Below are 15,466 nucleotides of genomic sequence, written 5' to 3' on the forward strand. Positions count from 1 at the left end.
TGTGTTTATTCAGGCCAACTATTATAGAGGCTATTGTAAGTAAGTGTTGTGAGAATCATTGTATATGTTTATGTTTACAGAAATTAATGGAATAAAATGATAATATTTCCAGGGAACCAGTTTAATTCATAGCGTTTGTGTTGGTAAATACAACACACTAGGAATTTTCATCCTTCGAATAAAGTCCAATGGCGGAATCAAACTTTCCTTGGATAAAAAACAAAACAAAAAAAAAACACTAGTTTTTTTGGGTCCATTTTTTTAATATTTATTACATTTATCACCTTTGCACATTTTAGATACTTCAAATACCTCCAAAAAATACCAAGACCTATATTTATATTGTTTTCCCCTTTAAGAGGAACCCTCTTCAGAATGTTATGGCGAGTTTTGGATATTATACACTAGACCAGGATTAAAAAAACCTAGTGCATTTTTGTTGATAGATATACTACTCTAGGAGGTTTTATCAATCGAATAAAGTAAACTGACATGTACAGAATCAAACCACTGTAACACTTTCAGAAAGATATCAGTATGAAGGTAAATCCAGAAAAGTGCTTCGAACGCATTAGATTTATAACGTGTTTTAAAAATAGAAACAAAAAGAGAAATTTAATTTAGTTTTGTTGTTGGAAATTATTGCTCTCAAAATAATCTAACGGTCAGTTTACAAATGTAAGTCATGATGGGTGCCACTTAAGGAGCAGGTTCTGCTTTTCCTTTCAGAAAACCAGAGATCTTTCCACGTTTTTGAAGTGAGGATCGTCTTGCTCAGCTTTATATCACCCGATGCAACTGGGGTTTTCCTATTCAATAGATGTTAGGTTATGTGGGGTTATGCTGTTCAGCCGATAACATAGTATACTATGTTACTATATAGTATTGGGTTATCCTGTTGAATAGAATGATTTTATGCAGCAATTATAACCAATCAATTGCAGTTTCCCAGCATGCTTTTCAAAGAGTTCTAACATTAGCCATTTTCAAATAACATAAAAAGCACGTTCAAATTTCATCAAGTTTTCCTTTTATTTCTCGTACATCTCAACTAGACATGTCGGTAAGCTATTTTAATGTTTTATCATCTGTCCGACTAGAGATATTTGAAATATTACAGGGCTGAACCTGTGCCCATCTTTATTGCAGACTGAAATGTGATGTTGCAGTGCTGCGTTATCCATACCCTATAATGGTACTATGAACTAAGCAGATTTTCTTCTTATAATAATGATATATGAACGTTGATTCCTTTGTGCGTACTGGATGCACTATATCATGTATATGCAGACTATGCAACTACTTTCTAGAAACTTCGTAGCAATTGAAATTGAAAAAAATAGACGCTTGCAACCAATGATGCTCTCATACAAAATCTATAATATTATATATATGAGATTTATTACATGATTTTAAAATGTTTTCCAGTAAATGTAAAATGCTAAGAATTTGTCCGCGGCGGGATTTTTACTTTTGTCACGTGACCGTTAAGTCAAAATGGCGGACATCCAGTAATAGGAAGGTGGCCGCTACAAAAAATATTAGTTGCGGTTTATCGGAGGACCTCCAATGGATTTTAAACGGGAAGCTTATTTTCTTATATACCTTTGAAAAATAACATATTAAACCATCAGATATAGAATTGACTACCGTTTACTCACAGACAGTAGTTTCTGTCAATGGAAAAAAAAGGGGGGGGTACTATCCACATTCGTATGTTAAATCACTCGCACTTGTTTTTGTTAATGGGGGATGGGGGTGAAAAACTTTTCATTTCTTTAGTGTTAATTGTTTTCACTTATTATTCTTTATCTTGGATCTCCTGTAGTTGGTAATCGCAATACTGGTATACCACTATTGTCCACAATACTGGTATACAAATTTTGTACCAGTATTGTTACTTTTTTTTGGTAGATTAGTACCATAGTCACTTCAGAACCATATATATGGGCAATACAATTTGTAACAGATATATCTTCTTCTTCTTTAATTGCACTTGTAAATACTGAGCACGCAGGTTGACGTTTGCACAGCAGTATCTGCGTTATGGATTTCCACTGCAGATCAATAGTATAGATGTAGATGTAGATGTGGTACAAATACTTATACATTTTTGTACTTGGCAAGCACTCCGACAGTTAGAGAGCTGTTCAGGTAATATCTGAAAAAGTTTATAATCTAGTAAGAGAAAGTACACAAAGACTGAATACATAAATATCAATATAGGAAGTGTGGAGGGAGGATTTGCAGAAATACCATCTTAATAAAATATAGACACTAAAATATACTACTGAGACCTGAAAAGAGATAGCTAAAAGAAAACATAGAAGAAAGTAAAGAGTTTGTTAAAATGCTGAGACAGTATGGTTTCCTTAAGCAATGACAATGTTAAGGAAAAAACATCAGAAAATTCAAAACTTCCTTTATGACAATCACAATGTTCCATCAGTTAAACATACAATTATTCCTTATTAAATTGTCATGTCATATTTCATTATGCATATATATTTGACACCTTTGATAAAAGATTAATTACCTATATATGTATTGTTTATTTAAGAAAACACAATACTGGTACAAATTTTTTATACCAGTATTGTGCACAATACTAGTATACCAGTATTGCGATCACCAACTACAGGAGATCCTTTATCTTTAAAACACTGGCTATTATGTAATCACATGAATTACTATTATCTTCAAATGATATTTTCTGTCCTTTATGTCCACCCACTTCATTATTTTTTTTCTTTTTTCCTATCCACATCCTCATAGGGATATAAGCCTTATTATAACAAACTGACCACTTAATAGGAACTATGGCTGTGTTGACATCTAAAATAATACTCAGAATTACCTGAGCAAAGGAAAACATCTTGACTCTTGAGGCCTTTATTTCTAATTGCTTTAATTATCTTAATTTACTCTTAAACTTGACACAATGACCAATGATATAATTTGTTGAATTTATAAAAATAAAGATTAGAACTACTACTGCACTAAGTGTGAAAATTAAGATTAAAACAAATTGCATCCATAGTATTCTAATAATGGTTAGAAAAACAGCAACTTCTTCTTCTTCTTCTTTTTTTATACACATGAAAAATATTAAAAGAATGGACACGAGGAATGTTTAAAAGAGTCAACAAACCAACTATAAAGCACAAAACAGCCAAGGGCCATCAATGAATATGCTTAAGCTTGTAAAAGATTTTTTTTATAGATGACCTTATCATGCTGATATTAGAAATATTATTTATATTATTTGATAACCATATTTCCTTTATAATTATGTAATATTCTTTTCATTGATAAAACCAGTAACAAATAAAGTTGAGAAAGGAAATGAGGAATGTGTCAAAGCGACAACAACCCAACCATAGAGCAGACAACAGCCAAAGGCCACCAATGGGTCTTCAATGTATCAAGAAACTCCCGCACCCAGAGGTGTCTTTCAGCTGGCCCCTTAATAAATATGTATATACTAGTTCAGTGATAATGGACATCATACTAAACTCTAAAAGATACACAAGAAACTAAAATTAAAAATCATACAAGACTAACAAAGGCCAGAGGCTCCGGACTTGGGACAGGCGCAAAATTGCAGCAGGGTTAAACATGTTTATGAGATCTGAACCGTCTCCTTATACCTCTACCCAATGTAGATAAGTGAACAAATGCTTGTTTAAAAGCATTACTTTAAGGTTCCTTTGACTAAAGGTTTCACCTCGATATGAAATGTATTTACATTTGTAGTATAAACATGATAAAGTTAATACTAAAACCGCTCACAGTGTAAATATATTTCAGAAAACAAACTTATCAGAGGAGACCAAGGATATTTTAAAGGAGCTGTTTGCCCAAGGCATGGACTGCAAAGGTATAAAAAGCAGTGTGCTGCACAACAAGGCTGTTGAAAGAACAGGACTGCCGTTACAGGTTATCAAGGTATTTTAATTTATATGCCAACTTGGCAATGGTGACTTTAAATTTTCATGTAATACATTGCATTATTAAATAGGCTTTCAAACTGTAACAAAGGATTTGGATTTGGATTAATACCAAAACACTGTACATGGTGTATCCAGTCATATATATTAATTCAAAGTTTATACATGTTAATAGTTTTTCTGATTTTGATATTTTATTCAACTGTTTTGATGGAATTCACATGTATGTTGTATCATTGTGTCATTTTACAATACAATGTACATGCATTTGCTCACATGCAATACCAATCTTGAACAAACAATTAATAAATTCATACCTATTAAATATTATCCCCGGCTTAATATTTTTCTATGATTTTGATTGGTTAACGCACGTCATTACAAAACCCATAGCCCCTGGGTGTTGCTAACCCATATTCCTGGACATTGCTTACTATTATCCCAGGGAACTTCACGCTTGTGAAATATAAAATTCTGTAGATTATTCATGATGACTGTAATTTAAATATTTTAATAATTCATTAATGATTTGTCCTATTATGCCAATCATTTACACTCATTTCATTAAATGCATCACTTGACTGCCTCATTGAAGGAATGGGACTACTGACCTAGCTATGCAAATGACTCACTTTGACGTCAGTCACGTCACACCATCTATGACATAACTCTCACAACATTGAGCACCAAATTTGACTCCATCCAGTTTTTCTGTCTCAGGATTAAAAAACGTCTTATATTTGACTACCTGTAGGGTTTGACCAAAGGTAAGTACCCTACACCTTGTAAAAAAAATGTCAAATTTCCAAATTTCAATTAAACTATTTTAGATAATGAAAAAAACATTGATTTTATGCAACACTTTGTACCCAAATTTCCCTAAAACTCTTCCAATTCAAACTAAGACCGGGGATTAATTCGTTATCTACGTTCATATTGCATAGATAATTTATAGCGTCATTCTAATAAAATCAGGAAAAAAAAACTATAGTACAATGTATAAAAATATCCATATGAATAAAATTGATTATGGACCTTATATACCTTGAATGATTCTACATATAACATGTAACCACTCAGATAAAATAGCTTAATAATTGTGAGATACTAAAAGTCTAATTTGATTTTTTTACAATTTCACCTTTGTCATTTTGGAGTCATATGTGCCTGATTGAATTTATTTTATACTAATAATTTAAGGACTGGATTGGCAATTATAAAAAAGTCGTGGAGGGAAGGAAATATGAAGCACAGCCACGGACATTATACCTCAAAGGAATGACTGGGTATAATTGTTTTGTTAGAGAGAAAAAAGGTAAACTGCATACATGTATGTTAATATATATAGCCTATCGTTATTTTAACTGGGGCTAAAATGGCAAGAGGTTAATCTAAAGGAAGTACACCACTAATTAATGGCCCCATTGCTTTCTATGTTAAATTCCTCAATTTCGAGTGGTCACAGCTCTTTTAACTTAAGTTCAAATAAAGTGACAATCATTACATGTCAAAGCAACACCTTCTGGTGTCCTGTACTGAAAAAATCAACATAAAACTACCCATAACACTTTGGTTTTGTACATTTCATGAGCAGAAGATTAAATAATATAGTCAAACACATACTTATAACCCAATCAAAGTCTCATACTTTACATGAATTTCAAGAAAAATAACCAAAGACAGACCAAAAAAGACTCATTTTTGCAAGAGTTATCTCCCCTTCCAATGTCAATTTCCATAGGAAATTTAAAATGCTGATTTTGTGTTTTTCTCAAGTTACATTTTATGGGACTTTTTTCTTGTGTATAAAAAGGGCATAATGCTATAGATTAGAACTAAAACATTTTCTGTTGCAATTAGTTTGAGGTTCACTTCAAAATGTTATCGATTACAGCTGGTTAAGATTATCCCATGCCTGCTTGACTGACTTCACTAATTGCAGTAGCCTAAAGAATATTTACTTGAGCTATTGCTCATAAAAATATAATTTGATGAAATTTGGCATCAATGAATAGTAGCCTCAATTGAAGGTTTAAAAAGTTTTTCTTTTGACCTTTTTTAAAGAAGAATTAATGGAAAAACTTGTGTTTGCTTATTCTTAAAAGAATTAGTCAGGTTAGACAGTTGATTAACCTAATTTTATATTTGTTTATTTAAGATCAATTCAATGACATAGCAGACTGGGCACCTGCCTGGAATTTGTTAGGGCAGGAGGAAAAGGAGGCATATAAACAGAAGGCAAAGGAAAAGCCAGTGGTACCACCTCAACCACAACAGAAAGATGCCTTTAAAAGGCTTAAGATTATCAGAGAACATGTGAGACTTATTTTTTTTAATTATTATTTGATTTAAGGGGGCTCGCGGGTCTAAATCGATTTTTTTATTTAATATAGGATTTCTCTATATTTTTCTATAAATTAACTTTATCTTATACCTAATGGAAAAATTAAATAAAAATATGGGGTCACCGTGCATTTACTCTCACAATCTGCCTTCGAAAAAAGATTACATATTTGTTAATGTCCTTTTTTTCTGTTGAACTAATATGAGAAATATTGGTAATATCGAAATAAAAAAAGAACTAAATTACAGAAATTGGTTAAATTTTACAATTTTTTAGTTTATGTACAGCCTTTTGGAAAACAATAATAAAAAATATAGGTCACCGATGAGTTAAAAAAGATATTTCATTTTTAGCCAAAAAAATGTCACTTTTGCACCAAAGGGAGATAATTTGGAGCTTTTTCAATGATATCTAAATTTTAAAAGTCACCTGGAGCCAACATGTATTGATTTTTTTGAAAAATTCTTGTACCATAAAATAAAGTAACAACTACTAAAGGTAATTAATAAAATTTGTAAAGAAAAATGAATGTTTGAATTTTTTCTGAAAATCTTATACCCTCGAGCCTCCTTAAACAATTTTATTCTGATTTGCTTATAAAATAAACTTTCCTGAAGACCCAACTTGTAATATGATGGCAACATTTTTTCAGTTACCGGCAATATGTGTATGTGTTTTGATGCATGCTGAAGTGAGCATTTTCCATAACTTGGCATCCACCATCATCTTCGTCCGTTCAATTTTAATGCCAAATAATGGCATTTTTGCACCAAAGGGAGATAATTTGGAGCTTTTTCAATGATACCTACATTTTTAGTGTCACATGGGGCCAACTGCAATTTTTTTTTGGAATTATTTTTGTACCGTATGATAAAGTAACAACTACTAAAGGTAATTAATAGAATTTGTAATGAAAAACAAATGTTATTTTTTTCTGAAAATCTTATACCCGCAATCCTCCTGAAAAGGCATTTTTTAAGCCACAAATAAATGTATATTGAAAATCAAAAATAGTTATTGATAAAAGATTTAAGCAAAAAATTACAGGTGCGCAAACTAGGCTCTTGATAAATAAATATCAATAAATAGTGAGTGTGCACAATTTTTTTTTTATCTAGGTTTGTTTGATATTATTTTAATCCTCAGTCAGACCATAATCAAATATTTTTCTTTTTCCCTTCAGATTGTTGAACTTGAAAAGCATGGTATAGATGTAGCTCTGGTAGGCATTGACACCAACACTGGATCCCAGATCCTTTTAGGAGATGGAAAATCTGCTGCCTTCCTTAAATCAGAGGACATCCTGCAGAATTTGTTTGCTTTTCATTCACTAGGTCAGAATTTTAACATTTGTATGCCCTATTTATGGGCATTTTGTTTTCTGCTCTGTGCATTTGTTTGTTTGTTATCTTTTGTTTGTTTTTCTGTCTGTTTCACTTCAGGTTTAAGTTTTTGGTTGAGGTTTTTAGTTTTTGGATTAAGTTGAATTCCAATCAACTTGAAACTTTTTATACATGTTTCCTGTGATGATCTTTCTAATTATAATGCCAAATTAGAGTTTTTGTTCCATTTTCACAGTCCACTGAACATGGATAATGATAGTGCAAATGGGCATCCATGTACTGGGGACACATTCTTGTTTAAATTACATACAAGTTTAATTCAGTTTACCAAAAATTGTCACTACCTGTACCTATCGCTTTTTGTCTGAACTAGACAGAGCCAAAAAACCAGACATGGTGGCAGAGCATTAACAATGTATAAGTTTGTGATTACATCTAGTTTATAGTGAACCACTTTTGGTATGCAGTTGTATAAGTGTAGGCATTTCTTATTTCCATGAAAAATATTTTCCTCTGTCCCTATGTCATAGTTTATTGACTTTGAAACTTTTGCTTAGTTTACTTGTTTTATTTTGTGATTAGGTTCAAGGGGATTCATTAGTGGCATTAGTATTATTTTATCCAAATTTCAATAGAAGAAGTAACGAAATTATTTTCAGTTTGTAAGTTTTTATTTGTATAACGTCATGTTTAACAATGAAATCTATGCACCAAAATCATTTATGAAGTTTTGCAGAATTTTATTTTATTTCAAGTTTATACATTTTTCCAACTGTTACAACTTATTATTTGTTTGTAATGCATTAGATTTGGAATAACAGTACGTACTATAGTTGAAGAGTTGCCACCTCAATTTTGATTTGATGGTTACAAATATCCGTTTTACTGTGTCCACTACCTGTCACCAGTTAAACTGCATTTACGAATCACTTCAACTAGAGTACTTTCATTCCTATGTGTGAGGTTGTGCATCCAACTATGGAATGGTCCTTTATAGACCTAGTTACCATGGAAACTGTTCAAATATAATAAAAAATATTGGCAAGGTAGCCTGGCATCATGAAGTGACATCTGCTATTGCTTGCCAATTCTAGTTATTTTTCTTTTTGTATGTTTAACAATCTAGTTTTAATATTGTGACTTGACATTACTTTTTTTCTGTAGGAACCAAAGAAGTACCAAAAGACTTAAAAAGTCTTCAACAGGAGGCTCAAACCCACATGAACAAGTTGTATTGTAAGTGTAATGTCTTTTACTCTACTTCATATGAAATTTCAGCTGCAATGTGGAAAACTTTAATGCTGAGTTTATAAATCTCGTAATAATAATGTTAACTTGAAGAAAAAATAAAATTGAGAATGGAAATGGGGAATGTGTCAAAGAGACAACAACCCGACCAAATAAAAAACAACAGCAGAAGGTCACCAACTGGTCTTCAATGTAGCGAGAAATTCCAGCACCCGGAGGCGTCCTTCAGCTGGCCCCTTGAAGAAAAAAGTCCATTTATAAGTTTAATACGGATTAACAGGTACAACGTTTTAACAAAACTTCCTTCTGGATATTAGCTTTTGATCATAAACAAGTTTTTATTCAAGTTTGGTACAAATCCAGAATAGCTTAAAAGTTATTAAAATTTTAAAAACTTTGACCACAAAATAGAAATAAAATAAAATGGAAATAGGGAATGTGCCAAAGAGACAAAAACTCGACCATATAAACAGAAAACAGCAAAAGGTCACCAATAGATCTTCAAATTCTGGAATGTATTGTTTCCTGGCAGAAAAACTAAGTCAATTTATAATTATGTACAGAAATTTTTTTATTTTATTTTTAACAAATTGACTTCTGAATACTATCTCATTGTCATAAACAAGCTTCTGTCCAAGTTTGGTAGAATTTGAGAAAAGTCATTAAAATTTTAACCACAGAGTGAATTTAATGTTTCCCAGCAGAAAAACTAAGTCTATTTACAAGAATATGTCATTAAATTTTAAAAACTTTAAACACAGATTGAATTTAATGTTTCCAAGCAGAAAAACTAAGTCTATTTCGTGTAAAATACGGAAAGTTGAATTTTATTTTTACAAAATTTACTTCTGGATACTATTTAATGATCATAAATAAGCTTCTGTCCACGTTACAAATTCAGGATAGTTTAAGAAAGCTATTAAAATTTCAAAAAACTTTAACCACAGAGTGACTATTTGTGGATGCTGACGAAACAGAATGTAGGATTGCTTTGTCTAACTTTTTTGTTTAAACTTAAAGGCTCAACAAAAATAATCAAATGTGTTTTAGTAAATACTGTTTTATATAATTTTTTTTTTAGCAAAAGCAGTGGGAAAAAAACAAGCTTTCCCGTACACAAAAGTTAAAAAAGGAATAATAGAAGTGAATGGTATCCCCCTTGATGTTCTCCCCCTTAAACCTATGTCAGATTATGGGGAGAAAAAAATGAAAATGTTTTTAAACATAAAGGAAATTTCGGTAGAAGTGTAAGTACAATTAGACATTTTAACTTTTATATCCATCCTGCAATTAATAGAGTGGAACAATGGTGAACAGTGTTTTTGGTCTGCACATCTTCTCAAGTTAGTTAAGTCTACGTCCTGTACACTAGAAAACCAACATCATTTTACGCTTATTGATATAAAATACCATTTGTCAACCATGCATCTTCAATGTCACAAATTATTTTTAAAATTATAATTAATTAAAGCTATATAAAAAGAGTCAACAAATACATTTTTATAGTTATTGCCCTTTGACAGACAGGTATATAAACTAATGCACATACTTAAGAAATTTATGCATGTTTTAGAAGTAAATTTTACCAGTTTTTCAATTTTATTGTTTATTTCAGGCCCACATCTCCTGAATATGAGGTATTATCATTACCAGTTGACAATGGTAAATAAATATAACATACTTTATTTAAATGTCTTTTATAAATTTTGTCCTGATTATGCCTGAAATATTTGCCACAGCAAATAACAATCAATCCTATTTTAATTGCAAGCTTTAGTCAAAATGTAACTTATACACAATGCTTATTACTACAAAACACAGATCAAGTTTGAATATTGGTGGTGTCACTGTTCTAGAGTTATGCCCCTTTATAAATGGAAAAATTTCAATTTTTTTCGTTTCCATTCCCTTACTTTAGTGTACCTCAACAAAATATTATGAAACCTTATACACACAAAATACAAATCAAGTTTGAACTTAGGAAGCGTCACTTTAACCATTCCACAATTATGCCTCTTTATAAATGGAAAAATTACAAAAATGTGAGTTTCCATTCTCTTATTTAAGTAACTTCCAAATTTTTTTCAGATGAAAATGCAACCACCTGTTAATTGTTAATGTCAGAGATTTGATTGAAACAATAATGACAGGTTGTAATGGGCATTATTTGTGTGCATGCATTTTTATTGGAATTAAAACTTCTAGTTTATGTCTATTATCAATTATCTTTCAGCTATAGAAACAGAATTGAATATGAAGGTGCAGAAGGCTGTTGAGGAGGATAACTTGATTGGTAGTAATTTTATTTTATTTAGTGATTAGTTCATAATAACATCTGTAAACATTAAAAATATTGAAGCAAATTTCCCAAAAAATCTGCCAACCGGTTTTACATAATGGTGTTTTTATCAAATTTCGTTCATTGCTATATGTGTACCAAAATATATATATATTTTCCACAAAAATATATTTATTTCTTCATAAAACTGTTGTTACATTATCAGAAGGTCAGTTTCTTTTTAAGTTAACAAAAAATAGCAGGACTTTAAGTTATATATGTAATGAGTTTCTGGGCAAAAAATATATTCATTTAGTTATCCAATGATGATACTGACCTATATACATTAACCTTATATGATCATATTTTAACCTTTTGATATCTTAACATACATCTATAATGTGAAATTAAATTTTCTGATCAGCTCTGATCTAGTCTGATCTGTTTACATTGCTGAACAATTGACCTGTTCAGTCTGCTGCAAACATCTGACCATACATCAACTAAAAAAACATTCCAAAAGTTCCTAAAATTAACCTTACAACAACAACAGCATACAAGAAAGACTAAAATACATTAAAAAATATAACACTCAAAAAGTAACTCAATTAAATAATTCATTATTCTGTGGTAAAACAGAGATTAATAAGAGCAATTTATATATCCCTCAGCTAGATAACTTGCTAAACTGGTTCAAAATTGCATGTACAGTGAGATTTTAGAATTCTTATATGAGTATATACCATTTGCCTAGATTGTAAAAGGCTACCATAAAAAAAAAAAACTTGAAAAATCATAAGATTAGTTTGACCAAGAGCTATTCTGTTCCATATAGAAGTCATAAAATACATGTTTTATTAATTTCAATCAGAAAAAATGCAAAAATAAGAACATGGATTCAAGTCTTAACTGCATGCATGTTGTATGACCATAAAAGGCTAACATACTTGAGTATGCCAATTTAAGAGCTTAAATTTCCCATAAGCAGGACGGTTGACCAAAACAGATGATTAAACATGATTACTTACATCATGTTTGACTTATTTTCATTGGAATAGGTACAACTTCTAAAAATTGGATTTCTGGTGATTCTCTGTAATAGGAAGTACACTACTAATTAATGGCCCCATTGCTTTCTATGTTAAATTCCTCAATTTCGAGTGGTCACAGCTCTTTTATCTTAAGTTTAAATAAAGTGACAATCATTGCATGTCAAAGCAACACCTTCTGGTGTCCTATACTGAAAAAATCAAAATACCTTAAATGGCATATAAGAAAGAACTGGTTCCCGGAACTTCGGATGTACCAAAACAAGTACTTCTGATCTGACAAAAAGGCAAAATGTACCCTCCTTTTTAAATTTCATGCCATTTTTGTATTATTCAAATTTATCAGTCAAAAAATTTTCTACAATGATCACCAGTCATGCAGCTTTCATTTGATACCAAAATTAATAAAAAAATCTAAATATTTTGAAAGTTATGTCCATGCGTAGGAACTATTTTGTGTTAAATATGTATTACTTTCTGGTATGTGCTTTCTTGCCGGGCCCGAATTAGTGGTGTTACACCTAGAGCACAAAAATTTGGGAACGAAATTTGGGACACCAAACATGTCTGCTCTATGGTCGGGTTGTTGTCTCTTTGGCACATTCCCCATTTAAAAAAAAAAAAAAACTATAATAGAACTTTCGTCATATCTTGTTTTCATGGTTACAAGTTAAATGTGAATTTGGTTTTTATTTTCTAAATATCTTTTACCCAAGTCTAGTTAATAGAAAATGTATTATTTTCTGATGGATCATGACTACAATACACTGTCGCAAAAATTCTGAGATTTTAAACCAGGTTTTTAATCCTGCTTAGCCTGAAAATTCAATAATTGATTTAACATTTTTAAAATATATTTATCACAATTAAAAAATGATGTGTTTAGTGAGCAAAAGATTGGATATGGGGAAATGTAGTGAACATCACAAATTCTTATAAGATGCTCCTCTTTCGCTTTGTAAATTGGCCATGTTCAATTCAAATAGATCATGGTAAACATGTGCATAACATATGTTGTATTTTGAACGGTGCAGGAGATCAAATCAGACATTTCTGTTACTTAATTGAAAAAACGAAGTGAAAACTAACTATGGCACTGTAATTCAAATTCAAATTCATGCACAATGATACAGATAATGATTATAATGTTATGCATATTTCCTTTAGCAATGCTTTAGGGACAATACTTTGTTTTATAAAAACTTTTTTTTTTTCAAACCAAGAAAATTTGGTAATGAAAAGTAAATATTGGAGATGCAGTGAAAATTACCATATTAATGATTTTATTTTTGTAGAACCTGGAAGTGAAGAACTACTCTACAATTTACTGGTGACTCCTGAGGTTGAAGAAAACATTTATTCACTTGCATCACCAGCAGTCACACACATACTCCCATCACAACCAGTCACACATACACTACCATCACTACCAGTCACACAAACACAACCAAACAAAACAACAGTCAAAAGATCATTAAAAAAACCATCAGCCAAACAAACATTCACACTAAAAAAAACACCAGCCAAACAAACACTCACACTAAAAAAAACACCAGTTACTCATGCATTCACATCACCACCAGTCACACATACAGTACCATCACCACCAGTCACACATACACTACCATCATCACCAGTCACACATACACTACCATTACCACAAGTCATACATACACTACCATCACCACCAGTCACACTAGCACTCACTTCACCACCAGTCACACATACACTACCATCATCACCAGTCACACATACACTACCATCACCACCAGTCACACATACACTACCATCACCACCAGTCACACATACACTACCATCACCACCAGTCACACATACACTACCATCACCACCAGTCACACTAGCACTCACTTCACCACCAGTCACACATACAGTACCATCACCACCAGTCACACATACACTCACTTCACCAGTCACACATACAGTACCATCACCACTAGTCACACATACACTACCATCACCACCAGTCACACATACACTCACATCACCACCAGTCACACTAGCACTCACATCACCACCAGTCACACATACACTCACATCACCACCAGTCACACATACACTCACATCACCACCAGTCACACATACAGTACCATCACCACCAGTCACACATACACTCACATCACCACCAGTCACACATACAGTACCATCACTAGTCACACATACACTACCATCACCACCAGTCACACATACAATCACATCACCACCAGTCACACATACACTACCATCACCACCAGTCACAACTACACTACCATCACCACCAGTCACACATACACTCACATCACCACCAGTCACACAAACACTTCCATCTCCACCAGTCACACATACACTCACATTATCACCAGTAACACTAGCACTCACTTCACCACCAGTCACACATACCAGCAAAAGACCAAGGGGGACAGCTGCTAACAGGACAAAAGCCACTAAAAAGAGAAAGAACAACAAAGGTAATAAAAGTGCAAGTTAGAATTTCAATTGTAACTAGAATGACACAGAAAAAGCTCTGCATTATCTGGATTTATCAGTCATCTGTTATTTTCTAATAATTCACTTGAACAGAAATTATTTATATGATATTATGTATTTGGTATATTTATAACATGTCAAATATCTTGACAAATTGTGTTTTTGATGTTTATGGCATAGTTAAAATATAAATTTTTGATTAGAAATAATGCAATTGAATGTTAAAATTAACTTCTTCTAATTAACAAACTATTAAAATTGATATTTTGACTAACTGACATTTCGTTTTTGTTTAAATTCATCATTAACATTGCTGTACATATAGACTTAGGTCAGTTTCACCAAAAAGATGACTAAGATTCATATAGATCACTTTGCTATGAAATAAATGAACTTCTTTATTTTTCATATAACTACAATGTTTTATTTTTCTTTCAGAATGGGGAGTGAAAGGCATCATTGCCACAAGAACAGTAGAAAATTCACGACAATATTTGATTCATTGGGATGGATTTAGCCATGACCATGATTCATGGGAGCCAGAATGTAATCTGACTCCAAGTCTAATTGGACAGTTTTTTGCCAATAAAATTTGAATTAAATTTTTTATATAATAAATACAATTTAACAACTGACCACCAGCGATCCTGGATTTAAGCCAATATATAAGCTGCGTTGAATAGAAATCGACCTTATGCTAGTACACATTTATATGTACATATAAACAGCTGTGATTGGTTTTAGGAACATTCAACATGTTCAAATATGGA

The 15,466-nt window shown here is 31.8% G+C and overlaps 1 protein-coding gene across 1 annotated transcript; it reads left to right on the top strand.

Annotated features, from left to right (window-relative positions):
- Positions 1-1,512: 1,512 nt before the first annotated feature.
- Positions 1,513-15,298, top strand: LOC143077178 (uncharacterized). Its single transcript, XM_076252959.1, has 10 exons — positions 1,513-3,948; positions 5,151-5,265; positions 6,109-6,266; positions 7,478-7,628; positions 8,802-8,873; positions 9,967-10,132; positions 10,501-10,547; positions 11,119-11,178; positions 13,508-14,677; positions 15,135-15,298. The coding sequence occupies exons 1-10, from the start codon at positions 3,868-3,870 to the stop codon at positions 15,290-15,292; spliced, it is 2,178 nt and encodes a 725-aa protein (XP_076109074.1). The 5' UTR covers positions 1,513-3,867; the 3' UTR covers positions 15,293-15,298.
- Positions 15,299-15,466: the final 168 nt, after the last annotated feature.

The sequence above is a fragment of the Mytilus galloprovincialis genome, chromosome 1, assembly GCF_965363235.1.
Source record: "Mytilus galloprovincialis chromosome 1, xbMytGall1.hap1.1, whole genome shotgun sequence".
Classification (NCBI taxonomy): domain Eukaryota; kingdom Metazoa; phylum Mollusca; class Bivalvia; order Mytilida; family Mytilidae; genus Mytilus; species Mytilus galloprovincialis.

Bases quoted from the DNA above. Each gene is read 5' to 3' on its own strand.
- LOC143077178 (XM_076252959.1), top strand. From the start codon at position 3,868: ATGGACTGCAAAGGTATAAAAAGCAGTGTGCTGCACAACAAGGCTGTT. The intron at 6,267-7,477 runs GTGAGACTTATT...TTTTCCCTTCAG, and splicing joins TTAAGATTATCAGAGAACAT to ATTGTTGAACTTGAAAAGCA. The intron at 11,179-13,507 runs GTAGTAATTTTA...TTATTTTTGTAG, and splicing joins TGAGGAGGATAACTTGATTG to AACCTGGAAGTGAAGAACTA.